The sequence below is a fragment of the Periophthalmus magnuspinnatus genome, chromosome 7 (assembly GCF_009829125.3).
Source record: "Periophthalmus magnuspinnatus isolate fPerMag1 chromosome 7, fPerMag1.2.pri, whole genome shotgun sequence".
NCBI classification, from domain to species: Eukaryota; Metazoa; Chordata; class Actinopteri; order Gobiiformes; family Gobiidae; genus Periophthalmus; species Periophthalmus magnuspinnatus.
The window spans coordinates 20,694,907-20,721,802 of NC_047132.1; the positions used below are offsets into that span (position 1 = coordinate 20,694,907).

Sequence of the window (26,896 nt, forward strand, 5' to 3'; positions counted from 1 at the left end):
AACTCTTACTTTGTGTTTTTTTACATTTCTCGTCATGTATCCTGATAATGCCCCCTCTGCAGTTTCCGCTGTTCTGTAAATGGCTGAAATGTAGGCAGCCGTCTCCTCTGAATCTCCCTGTTGTCCTGTTATTCAGTTTTTATAGCTCACACTCCCGCTCTGCTTCTTCTCTTGTCTCAAACCAGACACCAGAGAGCTGCTGGGGGAGATGGACGGCATCGATGTGCTACTGCAGCAACTGTCCGTAAGTCCTTGTGTGGTTTAGATGATCGGGCTATATTTAGTTTTACTCCGGTGTTACTGTTGAAGTACTCAGCAATTAATACCTCCTCTTTAAACAGTGGCTAACACATAACATATTTAGATCACCATGTTACTTTGTTTTTGGTGAGTATAGCATTTTCAAAACAATAAAATGTATTAAAATGTTTAATTTGTTTAGTTTTTGATGCTCTGAGTCCCCATTCCTCTTGCTCCGTGTGCTAAGTCGCACCTCCTTCAGAATTTTATCGCAGCAAATCAGGGTAATGAAATTAATGCACATAACATCAGGTTTGTGAAGTTGTAGGTTATTGTTTTGGAGCAAACCTTTGTGGAAAAAAGCCTTGTACAGAATCGTACTGCTAACTGTAAGAAGGGTTCGAATAGTGCCTGGGATAGGCGGCCAGATTACTCAAACATGCATGGATGACATATATAACCTCTTCAGGCATATTTTTGATAAGAGTGATAGAAAGTGCCTTTTAAAGACATATTTGTCTAATCACTACTCTTTCCCTGGAAACCGTCATTATAGCAACAGTAATTAAGTGGCACATGATAATTATGTGGTCATGTATTAATCGTGTTTTAATTTTGTAACTACTGAAATTATTGCATTTGCAACAGGTTGAAATTATGGGGTGGAATAAAATTTGTATTTTAGGAAATTATGATGGACTTTAGTTAACAAAACTTATACAAAACACACAAGAATTGTATTCTATTTACTACCCTACCGTAACCAACAGCAACAGCTTCTTTTTTGCAAATGAATGAATAAAAATAAAAGGGAGCTCATGTCAACTTTGTCCAACAGCCTATATTGCTAATATCTGTGCACTCTAATGTTGCATTATGCATTTCTGCTATAAAAGTGTCTAACAAAAAGCATTGAAAAACCTAAGTTTGTATATTGACAACACTGAATGTGTTTGTTCAGGTATTCAAGCGCCACAACCCGTCCACAGCGGAGGAGCAGGAGATGATGGAAAACCTGTTTGATGCTCTATGCTCATGTTTAATGTTGCCGAATAACAGAGACCGTTTCCTCAAAGGGGAGGGGCTCCAGCTTATGAATCTTATGCTCAGGTGAGGCCAACACTTAAACTATGGATAAAGCAATGTAAGGTGTCATACTATTTTCATCTGTATAGTATTTATTCATCTTTAAAAACAAGACCTTCAATTTGAAAATTCACAAAAAAGCGCAAGAGGTCAAACTATCTAAACCAGGGGTGTCCAATCTACGGCCCGGGGGACAAATGCGGCCCTCAGACCAATTTTTATTGGCCAGCAGGCCTTCAGTTAGACTGGCCTAATTGATCATAATCAGCACTTTTTTACTGCAAATTTGAATAATAATAACCTAAATAACATCACATTGCATTGTCATCAATCAATAATAAGATTTCAAGCCTTATTTAAAGTATTTTCACCCATGTGAATTATCCACTGTATTGACCGCAGGTCTGTGACCCTCCGTGTAGAATATTTTTCAAGATATGGCTCTCGGTGAAAAGAGTTTGGGCACCCCTGATCTAAACTATCTGTTCTCTTCCATACAAACTCACTATCCAAACTCAATGAAGACCTATTGTGTTTGTGTCTACTGTAGTGGTATAATCTATGACACCCATGGATCAGTATGTTATAATTTGGGCAACATTTATCAAAGATGACTTGATAAAAGAAACTGTGTTAGAAAACTGCGGTGCCCGATTGGAACGGCGTAACAACAACAAAGAATCTGCACCTCAGATGGATAGCTGCAGATCGAACGGGCAGCAGATCTTTTTTCATTTGTACCAAAATGACTACACAGCGCTGCCGAATCCTAGGCATATCACCGATTAAGAAAATAAAATTGGAGAATGAAGTAAGTAGAGAGCAGTGGGCGTATGTCGGTGGTGGTGAAAACTCAGATTGCTCGGCAATATGGCCTCTTGAAAATAACCGATTAAACATTGTTCAAACATGCACAAATTACTCTAAACACATCTATAACATGTTCAAAAGCTCTAAAAAGTAGATTTTGCATAATGGGCCTGCTTTAAATAAAAATAAATTCAGAAAGCCAAGTGTTGACAAACCCATTTCAAACACTGGTTTAGTACAAGTGTTCGCTTAACTGGCACTGTAATTCACAAACATATTTCATGCCCTGCTCCATGACATTGACCACCTGAGTGTGCAGTACATCAGATGTCTGGTTTGCCTTCACAAAACACACAGCGCATTGCTTCTTGTGGCCCTTTCAGCCATCCATCATCTTTAATACATCCGTCCAGACAGGCACACTCAGCAGCTGAAATATGTGTCCCTCCTCCCACATAAACACTGTCATCTGTCATTGGTGGGAACAGAGGAAGTGACACGGCACAGACGGCTACATTTCCTGAACCTAGACAAGAGGAAGAGGAAGGAGGAAGAGGAGGAGGAGGAGGAGGAACAGTTGGCGTCTCTCATCATGCCATCGTTTAATGACAATAAACAGATGAAGATCAGATTTGCACAACACATGGTCAGATTTGGTTGATAATAATGAGCCAGCTTGCAGACTGATACAAAATATCTCTGCCTTTTTGGATAGTGTAGACTAATTGTAACAGTTGGATTCATTAATAGTCATTTGTCACTTGTTTAGAAACGAGAAACTGCAAAAACACATTTTAATGGAATCTATAATAAGTGCCCCGTCTTTCCCCAAATGGACTATATTCAATTATTTGTGGTACCACAGCTGCTTCTGTATTTACTTTCCTAAACTAAGTCAATCATTTGAAACATGTCTACAATCAGACAATTTCATATATTTTATACTGTACCTATGCCAATGCAGCGAATTGATTCAAATGTAGTTTAGCATCCGTATCTTTACATTAATATCAGTTTTAAGGAGGGGGTATTTTACTTCTATGGGGTTTTAACTTATAACACATAACATTTAGATTGCCATGTTACCTTTTATTGTTTTAAAAATGCTATAGTAACCAAAAACAAGTCATTAACAAGTTGCACTTTCTTTTCTGATGCTCTGAGTCCCCCCTCCCTTTGCTCCCTGCGTTAAGTCACTCCCCCTTCATAGCACTATCACAACACAATTGCTGTGCATCTTGTTAATGAAACTGCACATCATATCAGGTTTACAAAGTTTTGTATGACTTCTTTTATATGTATAAATAATTGTGCATGGATGACATATAAAACCTCTTCAGGCATGTTTTTAATGAGGAAACAACATTATAACATAGTAGAAAGCTAAAAAAAAAAAAATTAACAAAATATCCCCTCTTTAACTGTTTGTATTGTGTGTGTGTGTGTGTGTGTGTGTGTGTGATGTTTTTCTTAATTTGTAAATATTTTCTACCAAGAAGCTTCTTTTAAGCATATTTTACCCATTAAACTGGTTAAATTGCATTTGTAAAATTTTCCAATGTACAATAATCCAATCCAGTTTATTTATATGGCACATTTTATAAACTAAAATGTTTCCAAAGTGCTGCAGGGAAAACCATTAAAAACAACCAAATAATAATGCCTTACCAGTGTTCATAAAATTATACTAATTAACCCCTAAAACAGTAAATCATAGCTAAATCAGTAAAGGTGGGTCTTGCTAAAACAAAGGAAAAAAATAAAAACAACAAAATATTTAATTAAAATAATTGTTTGGTTAACTAATGGAAAATATTAATCACAGACTTGTTGGCTACTAAAATCATTGCTATAATTGCTATATTTTGGTTTAATAAAAAAAAAAAAAAGAAAGTTTCATCATATTTGTATTTCTCAATCCTCAGAGAAAAGAAAATGTCCCGGACCAGTGCTCTGAAAGTCCTAGACCACGGTATGATAGGACCAGAGGGTGCTGATAACTGCCATAAGTTTGTGGACATCCTGGGCCTGAGAACCATCTTCCCTCTTTTCATGAAAACCCCCAAAAAGATGAAGAAAACTGGGACGTCAGAGAAGGAGCATGAAGGTCAGCCATAATTTTGATATCAGATTGCTCAGAGGGCCGGTCTAATCAATGTGATTATTATAACTGTTACCGAGGGGTCACTCCTGGCTCTCCCACCTTCTTTCACGCAGTAGAGTCAAGCTCTCCTCTCTCAGACACGCTCTAATCTGCTTGTATCACGGTTTGCTGCCTCCGTGTCCTGTCAGTTTATACTATCAGTCTCATCTTGATTGATTTTGTGGGCTCAGTTCCAGAACCTCTTATTTTTTTGGGCTGAAGCACATTTTAAAATGTTTATTTTAGAAAAGCTCAAAAATATTGCCATTATGTAGATGGCAAGACTTCTGTAGTCACAGCTGCCCTGGGACAGAATAACCGAGATATGCTTGCCTTTTTGTACCAATGGCATCTTGATCTTTCACTAGTAACTCATTTACACTACAGTGGGATTCAAAATGTCAATCTTCCTTTTGGATGAGCAGTACCTGTACCATTGTTGCCCATCAACCTTTTGAAGTAAAAGTAGGCTAAACATATCTTAGAATAATATAAAATGAGTTAAAGTGATGGGGATCCATGTTGTCTTTCTCAAAACAACATGATTCTAACAATGAAATATGCAGAAATAGCGCCAGTACAAGGCTGTAGTTGGCTGATACCACAGATATGGACAGCTCTGGATAAGTGTCCAAATCCTGTCTTGTTCTATGTCCTGGTTTAACTGTTGGGACAGCTTATCTGGAAGTGCCTTCCTGCTGCTGCTGGAAGAGGTCAAAGGTTAATTTGTCCTGTCCCTGGGAGAGCCACAGCACAATGGAGGACAATTTGTTCTCCACAGCATGCATGAGGAGTCCACTGGAACCGGACAGCCTTTAATTAACACCGACATACAGAGAGAGTAGAGAGTCCCTGTTTGGAATAATGCTATTGGACGTAAGGAAGGCAGATGTTAGTGAAGTTTCAAAAATTCTGATACTGAGAAGCCAGTGAAAAATGTTTACGCGATGAAACGGCCTGGAATTTTTCAATATCATATGTTACTTGCCTTACAGATGCATATGGTCCAACAATGACCTTTTGAAATATCACTATCTGTGAACAAGCAAAGCATTTGAATAAGCAACATCATTGATTTGTAACATTATTTTAAAGGGGCTGTACCTGATTTTCACTGTCTTAAAATGTTGAAAAGCAGGTCTAGTTCATTTTAAATGGCTTGCAGTGGTCCAAATTATTTCTCACTTACCTTATGCATTCCAAGCATCCTAATTACCGGTATTCACAATTTAAGTGCTTTTCACAACTTTCAGAGATAAAGTTGTGGCAGTAAAGCTATCAGCAACTAAGTGCTATCTAAAGTGCTTTCTAACAAGATGCAGAGAGCACACAGCTGACTTATTTTGACCTCACGAGCTGATTACATACAATATTCTTTGGTCAAATACATGGGTGTTTTAAACCAAATTTTATCCCTGTTCTATTTATAAAGTAATATGTTTTACGCCAAAATCATATAATGAATAATGTTTTAGAAAAGTTTTTTGTTTTTTTATGGAATCACACATATTCTAATAAGCATCCTCAGTTACACTTCAAATTGTACAGCTGTTCAGTAATCACTTATAATCAATTAATCATGTTATTTGTTGACCCAAAAAGAAATCCCATTAGATACCAAGCTACCCAGGTTTTTCATATGCTATTCAGTGTATGAAAATTGTTGAATTCTTAAACATCCGTAATTTAAAAATGTCTTTCTTCTTATTCAGCCAGTCTGTACAGGATTTTCCATTATCATGCATTGATTGGCCTCAGTGCTATTGGCGGATTGAGATGTGTGTCATAATACATTGAGCGGTCCCTCCCACTCCGTTAGCCCGCTAATTGAAAACTCAGCCAATCAAGTGCTCCTCTACAATAACACAATAGCACTGTAGATTAATTAACTATCAGGCGCTTCAAACATAAGTAATTAGGCTTCAGAGACTCCTCCATCCTCCTCTTCCTCTGTCCTCCTCCTCATACATTTTGTCTTTGTGTCTTCTAAATCCTTTCTGTAACTGATGCAGCACAAATAGGCCAGAATTGCTAGAGCACATTAGCATTCAAAACTCATTCTAACTAATAGACATTTGCAGTGGGCATAAGTAAGGGAATCTAATATACCTAGCATATTATCATCTGATAGATATTCTGATGTTCACCTTGCTACTTCATTGGGTTATGCTCTTGCCAAAATTGACAAAATTAGAAACTGGTATTTGTTATTGTTTTAGATTTATGTCTGTAAAGATTCTCTTGATACATTCCAGTTGTTGGGTAACAGTCTTTTGAAATACAAGAAAATTTTTAGTAACTTTATTTGTTCTTCACAGTTCATATTGAGAAACCAAGTTTCAGCAGCGTCTTTTCTGTATGTTAATTTTGCAGTATTGATACCAAAATGTATCTAGGCAATCCAAGTAGAGGTGACAAAGGTAAATGTGATATTGAACTTATTCAGAAAGTTGCCACGAACGCTGCCAATATCACTGCAGTTGTGATCTCAACAGCAAATATGTTGTATACAGACTACGATGCCATTTTCAATGTGCACGGAGAAACTGTGCATTGTTGACTTGTTGGTACACATGAACATTGAACATTTTACACAAATCAACCTATTTTATATATTTTAAATGCAGCATTGTTCTGTTTCTCCATTAAAATTAATGGGATTATTCCTAAATCAAAGTGCCAACTACAATTGGTGTAGCACAACAAACTATTTAAAAATCAAAAAAATGGCTGATGGAATAAAAATAACAGAATCTTGCAGTTTAATCTCCCAAACATGCACAGACAAGATCACTTTGTGGCTAGTGTTGCCAAAATAAACATTGAGATGTAAATTTTTGTCAATATTTCCCACCCCTAAATCTAAGTCATCTAAATCACATTGGTCTCTTCTCTTACCAAATTGTGCGTGATTGATGGAAATACTGTGTTTGCAGTTGGTGGTTATATTTAGGAAGTTAATGATGCAGGAGGGAGCAGAAGTCAACATTTGATTTACAAGGCAAGGCAGTAGTCACGTGTCCTACCTCCTTGATAAGTGCGCCGTGTTTGTTTGTTTATCCAGCAAGGAGACTGGGAGCAGAGTATGCACAGGGATCAAACATGGAGACTTTCCTATTAGTTTATTTTGGCACTACACTAACAGCTCTGGGTGTAGTGCTTGGCCTTATCAAGGATGAATGCTAAACCTTGAAATTCTGCTCAGAGTCTTGTAATGCTGCTGGAACTTTGTGTTTTTGCCTAAAGGGGGAAATTAGACTTGCAAAAGCGAATTGGAAGCTGAAGTAGCCTGTGAAAATACCGCATTGGTCTCTAGTGGTATGAAACCCTTTTAAGGCAGATCTTGCACAGTAGTGGTGCCATATGCTCTCACATTACACCACAATAATCATTTAGGAGTAGTTTGCAGTTTTAATTTACTTACTTTATGGTCTAGGTCAACAATGCACCTGTGTACTTTATCTAGTAAAAGCAGCAAGAGATTCAGTATATTATTGTATCCCGGGTACCCAAGTACATACTTCTCCAACGCCAATGCTTTACAAAGATGTGTTTGGTCACCGCTGAATCTCCCAAGTTCAGATGGACGTGATTGACAGTTGTATTAACCAATCAGGGACACACATGGTCACTCTGCTCTGCTTATGATAAAAAAGAAAGAAAGAAAAATATATCACAGGAGACTGAAAAACATTGCAGATTTCTACAGAATCAATGAGAAAAGCACTACATTCTGTTAATCTGAAGTGAGAAAAATGTAATTTTATTAAAAATGATATGTAACAGGTGAGCTTCTTTGTGTTACATGTGTCACTGAAAAAAACAAAAAAATCTGACTTCATGGTTGTGATTCATATTTGATCCTAGCTCAAGGTGTGATGGAGGGGAGTGGGAGTGGGAGACTCATATGCCTTGTATAAAAAAATACAAAGATATCATTCTGGACTTGCCAGGCAACTAGACTAAATAAAGGCTGCAAAAGTAGATTTAACCTGGCAAGCTTTCATAAAACTATTTTGTTAATGGATACAGTTGAGATTAGTTTTCACTCCAGATCTATAATTTCTGATGCAAGATCTCATTATATTAAGTGCTTTGATTTACTTTTTCATTCTACGTTTTTCATTACTTTGTCCCCACCTCTCTCTGATAAGATTTAATAGACAGTTACAAAGCATGACCACGGAGCGTGAAATGAGTGAAGCATTTGAGAAGAGTACTTATCTGAAATTAATGATGAAATGTTATGTCCATATCTGAGCGGGAAGCGCAAAATCAAACCACATTCTTGTATTTGATCAAAGGCCGTCCCATGGGTCAAGGCCCTACAAGTTCCAATAACATACAATGCTGACGTTCATGACTATTATTTAAATTTGGCATATGTAAATTCATTTTTTAAAACATTTTTATAATTTATGTATTACATTTACATAGTCAATATACCACTGCATCTCAATACCAAAGTTGCTCCAGTTCAGTACACCCCTCCTGCTCAATTCTGTATATCATTAACAGTAATAAAGGGGTTTGTGTTTTGCACTCCTATGGAATATAAAATATGCCTATATCTTTACAAAGGATGAAACATTAATGCCTGGGTCTGAGCTGAGGGCAAGAAACATGTAAAAAACATTTGATCAAAGCCAGTAACCCCAGTGGCACAACTTCAGATCAGTAACATTTTACAACACTCAAGATTGATTGCAATCTGCATTGTCAGAGTCATGCTGCATAATCCTATATTGGTGGGTTTTTTGGGAGGCAAGAGATTTGCTGTGAGATCCCTGTGTAAAGAAGCATCTAATTAACATGGCGTTCACGTTTGGCATCTCCCTTTGCCAGGGATTGATCATGTTCTTTTCTCTGTTAAGACAAGGCTCTAATGAAATATGCTGCAGGCCTTCTGATGTATGGAGAGGATTTTATCGACAAATTTTAATATTGCGGTGGTTGAAAACGCAGAATGCTAAGTTATAAAACAAGTTGAACATTTCGTAGCATTCACTGGAGTACTTTATTTCAGATCTAATGATCTAACTTGTATAACATATAACATTTGTATAATGATTAATAATGGTTGAAATAATTCTGATACATTTAGAAGATACAGAAATAGCTACGTTTGAGGTAAATTAACAAAATGATAACCCTTTTTAATGATTATAAAATAGGGTTGGGCGAGAATTGTCAATTTTTTTCTCCATTTTAAAAACATACAATTATTAAACTCATCTGCAACATTAATACATACTTATAATTCAGTGACATTTCGCTGTTTCTCACATTCCTAGATGTCTTTGCGGCTGATTGCTCACAGAGGGCCTATCTGTCACTCTCTCCACTACCTACTGTTCCCCTGCTTTCTTCAGCTGTCAATATCCCAGGCCAGTCATTTGCATGTTAACTGGGTTCTATGGATCCCCTTGAGGCAGAGACGAGGCAAATGGTTGATCATAGAGGATGATTGAAGGCTAACATTTGTAAACAGTTAGCTGAATGCTAAAGGCTAATGCAGATGAGAGCGGCTGTGAGAGATTCAGCTTCCAATACAGCCGTGTTGGAAGCTGAACCTTGTTAAAACATGATGTACAGAAAATGGATTGTTACAGAAAATGGAGTGTGAGTCAGCTCATGTTTTGTGTTGTCCTAGGTGCTGAGCTCAGTGCTTTCTATTTGACTTACATGTTAACTTGGGGCTTTCTTCTTAACACTATTTGCTCCTCTGTGGAACTGGCAAAAATTAATACAGTATAAATGATGACATGCAATATGGTCACAGATTGGCCTTTAAACGGACACAATGTCTAGTGCTTGAACCACAGATAAAGAGCAACTGTTGCTCCCCAATAATAATAAAAATGTAAAAGCACTATAACTGCAATATCCAGGTTTAAATTATTTCACATTTTTCTTAATGTTATAACTATTACTGTGACTAAGGTGTTTTTGCCCTTGGTGCTTGTTTTCTGACTTGACATAACACACAAGTCTGATGTTAGGTCCAAGGACCCAATTCCAACCTCTGCTGTGAGGGAGATTGAAACCAAGTCCCCTCTTTACAAGAATGAGATTAATAATTATTAATGATAAATGTGGAATTGAAATAATATGTGACTCCTCACATATCACGTAGACCGGCCTTGCATTACACTGGATTTATGATGGTGGTCATAGTCAAGGTTTGAGCAGTGAAATCTCGAGTGTGATTATAGTAAAATCAATACATATACAGTCGTCCCTCGCTATATCACGGTTCACTTTTTGCGGTCTCGCTATTTCACAGATCTTTTTTTGTGCAATTTTGCATGCTTTTTTTTTTTTTTACAGTGTATCAAGGCACATTGTGTCCTGATTGGCTAAGGGACGTACCGTGTCTCCTGTACAGTACAGAATGCGTTCAGCCAAATTTACATAAATGTTTGATGCTAGCAGTGTGACTCTGAAACACCGGGGCATCAAGAACACGTTGGAAGCCACTAGTTGGATGCCACTAGTTGGACGTCTTTACATTTGAGGACAAACGCCTCAGATGCGCATCATGGACACTGTGGACGCACGTCATCTTGACGCGTGTCCAGGGCGTGCGTTGCGGTCTGCGAGTGCCTTTCGATGTTTTGTTTCCCTGTGTCTTTGTGAATGCTGCAGACCAGGTTGAGAGAGTGAATTTAGTGTATTTATTATTACATAAAACCCATCAAAAGAGGTGATCAGCTCTGCAGCGGCGTGTCTGGGTCTGTGACGAGCCTTTAAACTAGCCGGTGCGCCCAGCATAATTAAGTTGCTGCTAGTTTGTGGCTGATGTCTTTCCACTTGTTCTGGATAGTGGCGTCGCCTTGTCACTGGAGCGTAGTCTCCGATGTGCGGCGTCAACCAATCAAACGCCAAGAAGTTCAGCTTTTTCAGCTTTTGGACACGCGAACAGAGCGTGTGGTGCCTGAAGGCTCAAGACGGGCTGGTTCAACGCCAGATTTGAGCCACTCTGACGCTTTAAAACGCGCCACAGAAATGCAGCGTGGCCAAGATGCGTGTCCACTAGAGACTTTGAATGTAAACTCGACATAGAGAATGGGAAAAATAACATAAGGACGATAGCAGCAATAAGTTTTAACAAGGACGCAAGAACGGTTGTAACCATTGTACTGTAAAAAAATAAATTTGTTACAGTATTTCTAAAAGCTCTCATTTTTATTTATAGAACAAAAGCAAATACTATACTGTACTGTAAACACTCTCAAAGTTCAAACCTTTGTCGATAAAAAAAAAAAAAAAAAAAAAAAGCAAACAAGAGAGAAATATGAGAAAATGTTAATGCCTGACTGAGAAACGTGTATAAAGTGTGTGGAGAGGGGTTTTACAGCCTTAAAGTATATAATAATTATAAAGCGGATTTCGCTTATTGCAGGTTATGTTTGGAACATAACCCCCACGATAAACGAGGGACCACTGTATAGTATATTTTCTCTTATTAAGTTCTAAAGGTCATATGTGTTTCTAAGGAATGTAACAACATTTGGCGCTGTCTCTTCATTTTGTGCTGATAAATGCTCTATAGTCCAGCGTCACAAATGTGGTCAGAGCAGATACTGTTCCATTTTCTGCTCTGTGCACAAAACAGTCCCTGCAGATCAATAGACCCCTACAGACCGGTGAGTTGGTGACATCAATTACTGCCCGATGAGGATGATAAAGTAGCATCCTTTTGGAAATGGCAGTTAGTCTTGTGTCAAAGTGTATGGGAAATACTGTGGTTCACAAGGAATTTTGGAATTGTCCAACACAGGAAATATTATAAACTGTCCTTATTTGACATGTGGCGCATTGTCTGAGATTGGAAAGATAGCTGGTGCTGAATACTGAAACTTATAATGGGTAAAGGGCCTTGTCTGTCTGAATTTTCTAAGAGAGGCCCTCTGTTGATTAAAACAGCCCAATATTTTCAGACTTCTTGCCTGCTTTGACAGCTCAGGGTCCCTCACGTCTTGTCTTGCTGTACATGTTTGCACTCAGAACGATACCCTTTATTCTGTTGTGTTGGTGTATATTTGCAGAGTGTGTGGAGGTTTAGCAGACGGTTTAGCAGGTGCTTTAGCGTCGATTCCTTTTGCTCTCGAGTGCTGAGGAAGGACTCTGTGGGTCGTATGGGATCACACAAAAGCAGCTGACAGCAAACACGACCCCTTTTAAAAAGCAGAAATGGGATTGATTCCTCTATGCCTGTTGCCTAGCAACTGCAAAGCCTTGTTGAGAGAGAATATTGACCTGTTGTTGATAAAGCCCAATTACATTTTCCCTGACTGTGTCTATCCTGAGATTTTACAATGTCATATTGTGCTTCCTGTGTGTGCAGTCCATTGTCTCCTCGGAATCACAGAAAAATAAATATTGGACTTTACAGTGGCCTTGTGCTATTGAGAGGGGACTATGAATTTCACTCAGGCAGAAAAGGTTTAACAAGGTTACCTCAGTGAAAGCAACGAGCCTTGTTCTACACAAGACAATACGAGAGAGACTATGGAGTTGTAACAGATACTTTTCTAAAATACAGTTTAGCTTTGACTAACTTGTTTTTGTTATTAATTGTACCACTGCTGTGAGATCATTTTTAAACTAACCATAAGGTCTATCAGGTCTAGCTATAAAACAGTACTAATGATGGTCTACTTCTTTTAATTGCAGTGTTTACCCTACTATTATATTAGCAGGGCACCTTGCCCCGCCAACAGTGCCCCCGTCCTGTCAACCAAATCATACGGGGCTAACACGTATCATCAAAATGAGCGTCCAAACTCGTTCCGCTGCTCCATAAGAAACTACTGCATTAATATAAATCCAGTCCGTATTTTCTGTCATACATTGCCTGTCCATTGCAATCCATTCTTCAGTGGCCCGGTCTGCGTTTTGTGCTATGTCGTGGTCTGTTCTGCCCTGGCCACAGACTGCACTGTAAACTTGACAGAGACAGATGCAGAAACTGTCCCAGCTCAGGAGTAAGTTATACTACAGTTTGTAGATGATAATAAAATGTATATTAATGCTTAGTGGCACATCGTAAGTAACCAAAATGCTAGCCAAACCTACTAGTTTAAATAAGCCTGTTAGAGCAATCAATTTATCTGTCAAACAAATGATACTGTCTGTGCACGGGTTATAAAGCACTGAAAGGATAAAGAGTGAGGCTTGCTCCTGTGACTTTTATTCAGAATCACACCACAAATAACTGTATTAGGTCATAATTTGTGGCTCAGTGGTTAGAGTGTTGGTCCCCCAACCCGAAGGTCGGAGGATCGAGTCCCACTTGGACCAAGTTGTGTTCTTAGGCAAGACACTTCACCCACATTGCCTAGTATGAAAGTGGTGTGTGCTCGAATGATAGGCTTTGAGAGGCTTTGACAAGCCTGTAAAGCGCATTACAAGTGTAAGCCGTTATTATTATAATTTCTGAAAACATTACTGCAAATGATTAAGGCCATAATATGAAAGTAAACAAACTATAAGATAATTTAATGAATTTCTGAAAGTATCCTTATAAGGTGTTTTTCAGCCATTAAACTGTTTTTAACCTAATATAAATAAATGTAAATGTAACAGTAAAATAAATGATAATTAATTATGAATCTATTTAATACTCAGGTATATTCTTTTCTCCAGCCAATGTGCACAAGTACATGATTGTACGCGTGCACGTACATGGCCAAACCTCTCTGCCAAACCAGCAAACCTTGGGGAAACGCTGGATTACTATGAACTAATTTATCATTATTACTATTAATTTATTTATTTTCACAAATTTGAAACTTTTCTACTGTCATTTTTGATATAATAATTGTATTTTACAGAAGGCTAATAAGGATAGATCACTGGATGGAGATGGCCAGCTCTGATTCCTAATGCTGATAATTAATGTTTCTCCTCACTAATTCCACTGGTGCTGCGACAGCCAATCTCCTCATACCTACAGAAATGTAACCACAGCCTGCATATATTTATCTACACATTTAGCTGCAGCACTTAAAGTGTAATTGATTTCTAAATTTCATTAGTATCTCTCTGGTTTGTTGTGTGCACTGACTGTAAAAGGATCTGCAGCCTGCGTGCTGTAATTACAAATGTTCCAGTGCTAATCGATCCGTTCTTTCACAGAGTGTTGGACCTCTATGAACAATTCCACTAGTGTCCAAAGCCTAATGTTTTTGGATCAGGAATTGTACCTTGATTTTTGTTTATTTTTCCACAGAGCATGTGTGCTCCATCATTGCCTCTATGCTGCGGAACCTCAAGTCTCAACAGAGAAGCAGACTGCTCACCAAGTTCACTGAGAATGACTGTGAGAAGGTGTGTATCTGTTTCTATATGATTTATTCACATTATTATATTTTTAATTGAATGGCCTCCGTAGATAATAAACTTATTCAATTAAAATGAAAATTGACTTAAATGAAAAACTGAACTTACTTAAAATGAACCTGTTTATGAATGCTGAGCCAGCTGAGGTGGCTCGGGCATTGGCTCTCATCGGCTCCCTAGGGAGGCGTTCTGGGCATGTCCCACCGGGAGGAGGCCCCGGGGAAAACCCAGGACACGCTGGAGGGACTATGTCTCTCGGCTGGCCAGGGAACGCCTTGGGGTCCCACCGGAGGAGCTGGAGGACGTGTCTGGGGTGGGGGGAAGTCTGGGAGTCTCTGCTGCCCCCACGACCCGGCCCCGGATAAGTGGAAGAAAGTGGATGGATGGATGTTTATGAATGATATAACAGGCTGCTGTTTGTAATATTGTACTTAAAACTGTATGTGTTAGAGGCAGGAAAATTGGGTAGGGTAAGAATTCCAAGAATTTCATTTGTTTTAAATTGTCACTACTAAAATAATGCATTGAAAATAAATACTGAAACCTAAATGTATTAAAAGATTAAGCTTTGAATTCAATACCTAGCTTCACAATTTCTGGATAACTCTGGTGTAGTAAAGTTAAAAAATGGCTCCCTAACCCTTTCCCTTTTACTTTATCACAGCTAATCTATACTTAAACTGTATGCGTCTCTTTTTTATCACAGGGGTCTGCGTACTAAAGTAAACCTGTTAAGTGGGAAAATTCTGAAGAATTTGCAGAAATGTACTAAATGCTTCAAACTTTTTTGCTTGACTGTATGTCTGAGCATTATCTACTGGCCAAGGTGGCTCTAACCTCATTCACTTTCTTGTATATATGCAGCAGATTCATTGTGTGGGCTCACAACTGATGCTTCTCAACTTCATAAAGAGAATTATCAGACCTCATGGTGTACTTCTAGTTTCTCCTATTTACCCACTACTGTGGCACATACCTGAATTGCTCTCATATTTGCTTAAGGCCATCTGATAGCCTTTGCTTAATGTGCAGGCTGCAGTTCATATTAGTGCTTCTTACATCCCTTATCTGGTCTTTTTAGTCTACAGGTATTGATTGTCCTAAATTTCTACAGAATAGAAGAGGCACTATTCCACTTTGGGTCATGTAGGTGCTGTCCCTGATTTTAAAAGACAAATAAATAATGACTTGTAGTATATTTTAGTCAGCTGCTTGTGCTCCGTATTTTCCACTCTGTCTCTTACTCTGACTCACTCCTCTCCAGGTTGATCGGCTAATGGAGCTGTACTTTAAATACCTGGAGGCTGTTCAACAGGCCGACAAGAGAATCGAAGGAGAGAAACATGTAAGATTTTCCCCATTCTGTGCCCTCACCTTCCTCTTTCACTGTTTGCCTTCTGTCATCACATATCACTGTCAGAATATACACCTCCAGCTCTAATTGGTCATATGGAGATGACAGAAGATGTTCAGAACCAAACAAAAGCAGCTCCAGACATTTTCTTCACATTTGACTTGAAAGAGACAATAGTTTGACGTGACATTTCTTAATATCTGAGGTGACATATTTACCAATGATGTTTCTCTTGTCAGTTGATGGACACTTTCAATCATTTTGATATGCGCGTGACGTGTTCAATTGGTGCGCAATATTCTTTAGAGATCGACTTATATGGGTTTTTTCATGGCCAATGCTGTTTTTAGAATTTGTCAATATCTGGGAAGATTTTGATAATTGCCCCCAAATTATGTAATTTACAATTTCACCTGCAGTTATTTTTACCACAAACCTATAAAAACACTGTATAGTTGCATTTTGTGCACTTATCTCTTCACACTAAAGTGTTCGAATACAGTTATATGTGTGTTCTTTAGGCAGCCGGTTGGGCAAAACTAAATATTGGACTGTGCTGGAGATTTAAGACTAATAGCCAATACACTAAAAAGTGCAAATATTAAAATTTTCAGATTTGACTGAAACTTACTAACAAAATATTGTAACTATAGCCAATACTACTCATACCATTCATAATTCATGGGACGTTTATTTCCTGATAGAGAACATGATTTATGGTGGACTGTCGTTTATAACAACATCAACATTCAACTTTGAAAAGCTTTACGAAATAGACAGTATAAATCCAACAATACAACTATTCACCTATTGAATATGATTGAATTAAAATCCTTTCTTATAGTTTGTTCTGTTATACACATACACGTGAGGCCTTGATATAGCCCTTATCTCTTCAACCTCATTCCCACACCAGCATAGAATTTAATAATAAACTGATTAACCAATAGCGATAACCCTTTTATTCTGCCCCACTGCTTTTGTTATCTGCAAATAAAATTATCCAAACTGCTCTATGCTTGTTCTTGATAATCTGCAGTAGAAAGGCCAGCGATATGGTCCGAATGCTCGGGCAGATAAGGCATTCACACATCCAAAGCTGTGAGCAGGAAGTGACCAGAAACAACATGGCAGCTCCTCTGATAAGAATATGACAGTGGAGATATGTGGCAGGATCCTATTGAGCTGTCGTCGGGTGTCACAGACTGGAGAGCCACAGTCACGGAGGGCTCTGATAGGCTGATAGCAGATAAGTGGACAGGGCCAGGATAATGGCTTCAACACAGAGAGGAAAGTGGTCTAGCCTCATGAGCGGACATGTGACAGCTACTCATGGATAGTGTTTAGCAAGTGCAAGGGTTAGGAGACAGAATGAATAATGATAATAATGAATTGGTGTATACTGTGCTTTTTGTACATTTCACATTGCATCATTTGTTTACACTACTCTGAGTAGGCAGGGATTCGTACTGTTATAGGACACAACAGTATGTAATGGCAGGGCTACAGAAACATACATCACCATTAGCAGCAAAGACTACAATTTGTCAAATGCCTCTCCTATTTTTTGTGCTACTGTAGGTTCTCTTTGGGTACTAGTGTATATTTCTGGGTCACCTCATTTTTTTTACAATGACCCATCTAATTTTCTTTCATTCACATTCTCTAGTAGATTGCCATTTCTCTAATAGATGAACAGCTTTTTGAGATCAAATTCCATTAAAATGATTTGTTTGCTTCTATAATTGCTAAGATGATATTTTTTAGTCATTACAGTTATATATTGACCTGAAAATTCACTCAACTATTGGTTAACCAAATAATGTTGACCCTCTCTGCTGACATTGTCAAAAGCTTGTTCATCCAAAGCTTTCTTAAATTAGATACACATGCATTGCCTTTTTAATACTTGCATTTTTTTAAAATAATGAATTCCATGACTCGTTTGTGATCCTTGTCATGCCTTGGTGTCACAATCACAACGTGCACCTATAAGACTGCATACAATGTATAGCAGTATCTGTGTGACATCAAATTGACCTCAGATTGTCCTTCATGTCATACACTGAACTCTATTGTATGGCTCCAGTAGAATGTGTCTTTTACAATGTGACTAACCGAGGCGATTGAGAGGAGGAAATGTGAGTGGAGACAGATAGTCAAACCATGAGTGAAGATGAATTTCCTGACAGACAGCGAGGCGGGATCGGCAGAAAAAGGCCAGACAGTTTGACATTTCTCTCTCTCTTCTCCTCACCATCGTTCTGCCCTTGTCTGTGCGCCGTGCCGTCTCTTCCACAGAGATGGCAGAGGTATGACTTTGTGATAAGTAACTGATAAAGAGGCGTAACACTCGCTTTTGAAGTCACAGTTCAGAGGCCTTCTGTCAAGCAGGTGCAGATTCTCAGAGGCTTTAGTGATAGTATGCATATGTGAGCTCAAATCATTCACTATGAAAAATGAGCCAAATTATGTATAATGCAAAAGTTAGTATTTGTTATGAGAATTAAGCTATATCATTGTCTGAATAAGCAGATATACCATATAAGTTGTATATTCTTAAATCTGATATTTTGCTTTACCTTTACCACTGTTGGCGTCTGTTCTCCACCAAGTGGCTGCATATGTCATATTTTGTATGGGAGCAGGTGATAGAGCTGTATCTTACTCAGGAGCTGAGCATGTGTTTATGAGCACACTCGGTTTATCTGCATTTAGCTTCCCCTAGTTGAGCCTGTTTGTAAAAGCGCTGAGCTAAATGTTTATGGTGCAGCCGTCTTTGCCTTGATTCCTCCAGAGAACTGGGAAGAAAATGCAAGCTCCGACTCTATCCTGTGGTGGTGTTTTGAGGCTGCGTACTCCTCTCTCTGTTCACATTTGCCAAGGGTAATGGAGGATACTGTAGTGAACATTCGTCTAAAATGTTGAACTATACCAGGGGTGGCAAACAAGTTAGGTACAAAGAGCTAAAATTTTCAACCGTAAGAGTCAAAGAGCCACACAACACACTGACCTGCCAAGACAGACACACACACACACACACATTACTTCCCATAAAACACTCACTTACAAAACAACAGCAAGCATTGTACTTCTGTTCATTTCAAGATAAGTGTCCACCCTCAACACACACACCAAATGCAGCTTAGCCAGAGTTAACACAGCACCTACCCCAGAGGTCAGATACCCCCCCACATACACACACACAGGCATCTCTTTATCTTCATCTCTGTCTCTCTCTGACACACACAATTACTGAAGACACTTCAGAAACACATGTAGGGCCTGTATAATGTAAGCTGATGGAACATTTTTAGTTTATTTAAGTCTATTTTTTTTATTATTCTAAGATATTTATCTATTATTTTTGTTTCATTGCATGTACCATTTTCCTTCTGTTCTTTAATTGTGCGGTGCAATACTGGAATTTCCCCACTGTGGGACTAATAAAGGCTTATCTTATCTTATCTTATTAAAATATTAACACAAGCATAAGTCAGGTGTTATTTCCAAACTACATCACAGATTTTCTTACCTTGTTGGAGTGATGGGATGATAATCTCAGTGGGATTTTTTATTATCTGGAACCAAGGTTTCAATTACATCCACAAAACACTGTTTTAAAAACTCTCCTTCGTTGTACGTTTTTTTTAGCACGGCTTCCACGTCACATTATAGGATGCAAGTGTCACAGTTTCTCCATGCTTGACTGTCTTTTTACCTGGCTTTTCAAGGTGCTCAGTTTGTGCTTGCGTAGTTCAGAACCTTTGGGGAATTGCTTGTCCATATTAGCCTGGAGAGCGCTAAAATGACGAAGAAGATTTGAAGCCTTGAAATGTGATATTGTAGTATTGCAGATTGATTTGCCATTCCGTTCAATAAAAAGTAAGCATCTTCCCATTCTTTCTGCTGTTCATCCTCATATTTTCGTTTAGTTTTGCATTTTGCCATTTTGACGACGACGGTAACAGTCTGCACGCGCATGAAATGTTTACTTATTTTCACGGCATTAGACGTGACCCGCACAGATGAATAGCGGTCACATGTCAGACGCAGCGTAAAAAAAGCTGATAAATCAGTTTTTATATATTGTTTATTGTTTGTTTTAATAAGCCCTGGTGGATTTGAATGTGTTTTAAGAGAGAAAAAAATAAGTGAAACATGAAACGATGCAAAGAGCCATAGTATATAGAAAATATGATAAGAGGCTAAGAGCCGCATTCCTATTGGCTGAGAGCCGCATGCGGCTTGAGAGCCGCGTGTTCGCCACCCCTGAACTATACCATCATTGAATAAAATGCATTTGTAAACGCATCTAATTTGTGCAAACTCTTTATAGAAATATATTCCTTTGATAACTTATTATTAAACTGGGCTACAAACAAACCAGAAGTATCTGCAGTGGAAATGCATTTTTGACTAAATCAGTCAACTTTTATGACTCATACAGTAAAGTCCTGTTGCAAAGTTGCAAAGTCCTACAGCTAAAATGCCAACAAATTGGAGCTCTCTGTTGTTCATAAATTTCCTTCCTCACATCCTTCCTGTGTTCTCACTCTCCCGCTGTGTTCCAAGCCTTCCCGGTGCTCTAGTTTATGGCTAACAGCTAACAGCTCTGGAGATTGATGAAGCTTAGCAGAAGGGCGTCCGAGACCGACCTCAATACGGTAAAATGCTTGAGTGCACTTTCTAAAGCAGCAATCTGTGTGTACTTCTCAGATTGTGGCTGTTATTTGAAGTATAGCAGAAATGAGCAGCTTAGGCTCTGCTGACACCAGACATTTTCTAACCCCAAAATGTCTGTGTTAAGTTGAAATTGGCTTTGCACCTGCATGTGATATATTTAGTTGTCTAAACACCCAAAGTTCTCAGCACCTTTTGTGAGGTTACTGTTCGAATCTTTTTAAAAGTGTATAATTCTTAAGAGCTAATTTGTAATATTGCCTTTCTGTGAAGACTTTCTCTGAGTATTTTTTTTAATGTTATATTATTTTTTAGGTAATTTACTGTACGGTTATGGCACATTAGCTCATTCACTTACACTTACTCTAGGTGTCATTAATCACTAACCCAAAGAATAAATGTGGATGAATAGGTTTGCCAACAGTTTAATAGACGTTTAAATGTCAACCACTTTACCACTATTACCACTGTTTACCCCGTTTATTAGGAGTATTTTTTTGTCAATCCAACCAATTTTTTTCTAATTACTAGTTATCCACTGTGTTAAATTAAATAAGCACAGCCACATCTACATACTGTACTGTCTGGAATTCTATTATCACAATGAAGCTTAGCACACACTTGCACTGAATATTTGCATTTCATCTAATCTCCATTATCAGTTCAGTTAAACTTGATTTTTTTTTTCAAATTGTATTGTTTCTACAAACTGCGGATGGTGGGGTAGTGTTCCAGGTCAGTGATTTGATGCTGTCACCCTACTGTTAGAGTAGACCAAAGCATACCTAAAGCCTATGTGTTTTCAGTCTATGATTACCAGAAGATAAATTCTACATTTTATTGCTTCAAGTTTCCAGTTTCTCTTAAACTTTGCCTCATTGCCATCCTCCTTATCTCTGTTTTTAATGAGAACCCCTCTTCTTCCATTGTTTACTTAATCTTCTTAAGTGTTGCACAAACTCATAGTCGCATAATAACAAACTGCTGACATGAATTTCTTCACTCACACTAAATGAAAAACTACATTGTCGACAAATAATTCCATATGCATTGAGTCTGCCTTTCATATTTTGATGAGATTTACATTGAAAAGCATTTAAAATGTAGCTAATGTTTTGTTGTTGTTTTTTTTATCTGCTCCCCCTTATTACTGTCTATCCTTATTCGGATTTGATTATTTTATAAATGACTCTCCTGTATTGCAGCCTGGTTACAGAAAAGCCAGAGAGCGAAAATCACTGCTTATTACTTTGTCTGTGGTGTAGCAGGGCTGCCGGGCTCCCCCGAGGTTGCAGTAATTGACTTGTCCAATCCCTCCTTTCAACACGTTATTCTTTCTTCTTTCCCTTTGCCGTTCGCCGGAGGGACCATGCCTGGCGTGCTGAACGTATCGGCTTTGGTGTCAGAAAACTTAGGAGTGGACAAAACTCGAGCGTCATCATAAATACTGGCATGCCTCTCCCGCTGACTTCTGCTTTAATATCCCAGGCGTCCACTTGCACACAGAACATTGTGAATATTTAATAGACTTGTCATTGTTCAAACGCCATAAGCGGCTGCAGTACAGGTGGTAGAGTTGGGCCGCATGTGGGAGTGAGCTAGTTATGTTCGAGAATATTGGGTCAATGTTCAGATGAAGGGAAATATGTTGGTCAGAATTCTATTGTTGAATTGGCTTTTAACTCTCAAAATGCAGATGGTTTTGACCTGGTTTATGATTACTTTATCTATTACTGTACCAAAACTGGCTCAAAGTTTAACATCTTCCCAGTCAGCATCAACCTTTTTAAGTCAAATTATACTTTTACTTTAGCTTAAATATGTAGTGGCATTATCCAATTACATATAAGCCTGACTTTTAAGTTGAAAGTAGGCCAGTAGGATTAAATGGGTCAAGTTTGTGGACCCCATCTCTATACTAAGTTCAACACATCAGATTTTCTTTTCCTTTTGAATGAGTTATTGACCCATGGCCTTTATCTGAAACTATGACCACAAATTCAAAGAGTGTTGTAAACCTGTTGTTCCTTAAAAAATATGAGCATGAGCAACATGATTTTATAAATTTAAAACTAAATATCCTATCTTTTGAGTGGCCAAAAGTCCTCAAAATGTTCCCTATACCAGGAAGCTGAAACCTGTTGAATAGGTTGCAAAATTTGGAATCCTTGATATATTGTGACCAACGTAGCCTAGCTTAAAGCACTCATATTCATTGTTACTTTGTTACATTGACTTTAAGACTGTCCCAGCCTATCCTGGCACTTTCCTAAATGTACTCTCTGTGTCTGTATCTGGAGCTCTAAAGGCTTTAGAAACAGAGCTGATAAGGCACTATAATACTGCTGCCAACTTCAAACTGGCAGAGGATTGTCCCCATTCTCTCTCCCGTCTGCTCCTTTCTTTATGCAGCAAATAAACTAAATGGCCTCTGACTCTGGGCTAGAAAATCCTATTTACTCCCAACATCAAATAAGAGACATTTATACACTGGGCATAAATATAGACTTTGGCTGTGTAAGCTTAGGGGCAACAACTTTCAAATTATGACAGAAGTGGAACTGAACTAGGCACAATGGCAGCTGTAAGAGTACCTGTTGTATTAGCAGTAGTAGAGAGTGAGACTATTGCCCCCGATCCTGCTAGTTTTTCAATTTTTTTGCTATATTTGTATTCATATTTTCCATATGACACATCAATACCGTTGCTTGTTTGTATTTAATGTACTATAAAAAAAACAAAAACAAGTTTGGATTATATAAAGGTAATAAGTCCCCCTCCTTTTGCTTCCCTGCGCTAAGTCACTCCCCCCTCTGCTTTGTATCCTGCTCTTGTATATTTATGAAATAAAGGCCGTGAGAAAGCATGGACAGGAGTGCTGTAGAGAGCTTCTTGGTAACGTAGGCTTGTGGGCTGAGTCTTGCACATAGGGGTGGGGCTTGTACTGCTAGAGAAAGGTTTGACTACGGCCTGGGAGAGATGCATGGATGACGTATAAAACCACTTCAGGGATGTTTTTGATAAATGAACAATGTTATAACATGGGTAGAAAGCTCCAAATAGTCGGGTTTTACACAGTAGCCACTCTATAAGTTTGCAATGTTGGTAATTAACTCTTAAATTCATAAAATATGTTGACAACTCAATTCTGACATTCTTGACCACAGGTCTCAAAGGTTCCACTTCAGACATAACAAACGTTGCAATTACACCGCTCTGGGCAGCTACTTGCAGTTAATTTTCAAAAGGACAACTTGAAGAGAGAGAGAAAACCTAATAAGACTTTTCTCGAGCGAATTAATCCTTTTGTACAAGCCATGTTTTTGTCATCTAGAGACTCCCAAATCCCTGATTAATCTCCCGGCTGCTGTTCCTACAACTGTACAAAACAAACAGAACATTTAATTAGTAAGATCGTAAAAAGAACAGAAGTGCTACCTTGATTCACTTGTATACCTTTTAGGGACATAAAAACACAGCTTTTAGTGCTTTTAGCTTTTAGTCCATGTTAGCCAAAGCTCAATACAAGGAATGTCAAAAACTGTAGTTTACTTAATTTTGTCCATTTCTTTCAAGGTATTTTTGTCAGTACTGTATAAAAGCCCTGGTAACACACTGACACTGATTTTTTCCCCTTATATCTGAGCAAAATTAGATTTATCCTAGGGCAGATTTATTATATAATGAGGTCAAAATAAGTCTGCTGTGTGCTGTCTGTATCTGATTAGAAGGCATTCAATTGTCTAACAATCAGGAAGTGCTAGTAGTTGTTAGCTTTACCATTATGGCAAAATTTGAAAAGGTGCAGTGAATAATTTGGAAGTTCAGAATGCATAAGGTAAGTGAGGAATAATTGCTAACCATTGCAGACCATTTAAAATGAACTAGTTCTCTTTTTCATGTTTTAAGATTGTAAAAATCACTACAAAATAATAATTTTCTTCTGTAGTGATAAAAGGCAAAAATCATAACATAAAAGATCTGAATACTGGTAAATCAAAAAAACATTCTCTGTACATTGAAAGGAAATTGGTGCAGCCCTTGTTTTGTTTTTCTGGCTTTTTAACCCCAAGGCTGTAGATATTTCTGTCATCCTCACAGCTGGCGTCCTGTTTTTCCCTATTTTAAAGAATGTTTTTTGTGCATATTGTAAAACTTGGCCACAAGCTTGTAGACTCCCAACATCCAAAGCCCTTCTGGAAACTGGGATAATCTGTTTTTCCTACAGGAGGCAGAGTGGTTTACATTCACATCGCTTTGTTCCGTTTTCTTCTGCATCTTTAATGAGCACATGTTGACAGCGGCAGGGCCAGACTTAGGGAGTGTTTTATAGTAGCGATAAGTTTCTGTTTTGCAGCAACACACTATTCCAGGCAAGAATTCCACCTCGAGGCCAGTAACAAGACAAACGACCTACATTCACAGGATTTATTAAACCTTACATGGCAAAAGAAAATTCTATTCTGTCAACTGGGTAAAAGTTTTAGAGTGAAGATGTTTTGTCTCTCATCCAAGTGGCTTCTTTAGTCCTGAACAGATTGCTGGTGGACACTGCCTTTATGACATATAGTCATAATAAGAACAATAATAACAATAATAATAATATAAGGTAGTGTCCACCAGCAATCTCACTAGAACCGAAGCCGCCACTTGGATGAACTTTTGTCAAGTTGGCAGAATTGAATTTTCTTTTGTTATGGATCATACCTGGATGACTGAGGGATTAGACAGAATAAACATGTGAAGTTTGCAATGCTTTGTATCCTAACCTCACTTCAGCTTATGTGTTCATACTGTCAGTTTGTTTTGTAACTTTCAAAATTTAGGAATGCAGTATTTTAAAATAATGCTAACCCTGTGCCAGAATAGAATGTTGTTTTTCCTGTTGTTAAAGAAGACATACTGTGCTTGTGTCTCCTATATAGTTATAATCTATGACATCTGTGGATCATTATGTTTAATTTGGACATTTTAAATCCCAAATTACTTATTCTTAAATGACTTAATAAAAGGAAATGTCTGCAGACTTCTGCATTAGAAAAGTTGCAAAGTTGTCCACCTTTCCTATGGATAGCATCACATTACACTAGTGAGTAGCTAGCCATTTGTGCCAAAATCGCTACGTGATGTTGCTAAATTCAGTGTAACACTGAACAAAATAAAAATAAGTACAGAGCAGTGGGTGTGGCAGTGAAAATGGGAGTTTTCAGTGAGAGCTTGAATAAGGAGTATAAAGATACACAAATCACTCCAAATACAACTTTGAGAGGCGGAATGATAAGGGGAAGTAACATGGTTTAAAGGTCTAAACAGTTGATTTTTTACTTAATAGATCGTCTTTAATGCTTTGCTTCTTGATCAAGAACATTGATGCATCAGTAAAGTTTGTGATGAAAATATGTAAATTCTCTATTCTCTGTTCTCTTTATGTCATCTTATATCCACTTCGTTGAGTGGCTTCCAATGTTGTTTATTGTGGTAGAGTTTTTATCCAATTATATTTCAGCTAGCTTGTGTTATCAGGCAAATTTAATTTTCCTGGGGCCTTCAGAGCAAACACAGCAGGTCCCGTCCACTGTAAGTGCACACAGACACAGTCAGTTTTAATGGCCAATCAGATCTCGATTCTGCATTTCAGGGCTAGCTAGAAGGTCCTACGCTGAACCGGACATGTATGTGTCCTGAAATCGTGAAGGAAGAGATTGTAGACCAGGTAGAGAGTTGAAAGAAGTTTATCTGATCAGATGAATGAAGTTACAGACAGCAGGCACATGCGTTGCGTTTCAGAGGAGTTTTCCAGTACTTAAAGCCTTTTCAAGGTACTATCTATAGAAGGCAGGTCTTATAAGGACTTAACTAATTTTACATACTGTCCGTACAAGGTCACAAAGAAATGTATGGTTAGCTGTTTACAGAGAGGTAGAATGCGTCACTAAGAGATGCCCGCAGTCACTGAAAAGATGTATTGCTAGGCCTCTTGTCAACCTGAAGAGGAATACTAGTATCCAGTGACCGAAGCGACTGTTTCTAGTGGAGACATCCTAAAATAAATTTTGTGTCACATTCCTACAGAGAAACAAGTTCACCTTTATGCTAAGACACAAAATAATCAACACAAGGTTTAAGAGTAAAAATCATGCTTTCATGTCCTGTGATTGGATACGCATACACACTGTTACAGCGTGAAAGGCGGCAGTTTGCATAATGGCAAACTAAACCTGGAGATCCAACAG

General features: G+C 38.2%; 1 protein-coding gene across 1 annotated transcript in view; it reads left to right on the forward strand.

The window, feature by feature from the left end:
- The window catches only part of ctnnbl1 (catenin, beta like 1), a 49,070-nt gene that overhangs the window by 11,533 nt on the left and 10,641 nt on the right, over positions 1 to 26,896 (forward strand). The window contains exons 9-13 of the mRNA XM_033969870.2: positions 186 to 244; positions 1,202 to 1,350; positions 4,062 to 4,243; positions 14,517 to 14,614; positions 15,891 to 15,971. Coding sequence (XP_033825761.1) covers positions 186 to 244; positions 1,202 to 1,350; positions 4,062 to 4,243; positions 14,517 to 14,614; positions 15,891 to 15,971 — 569 coding nt within the window. The remainder of the gene's footprint in view (positions 1 to 185; positions 245 to 1,201; positions 1,351 to 4,061; positions 4,244 to 14,516; positions 14,615 to 15,890; positions 15,972 to 26,896) is intronic.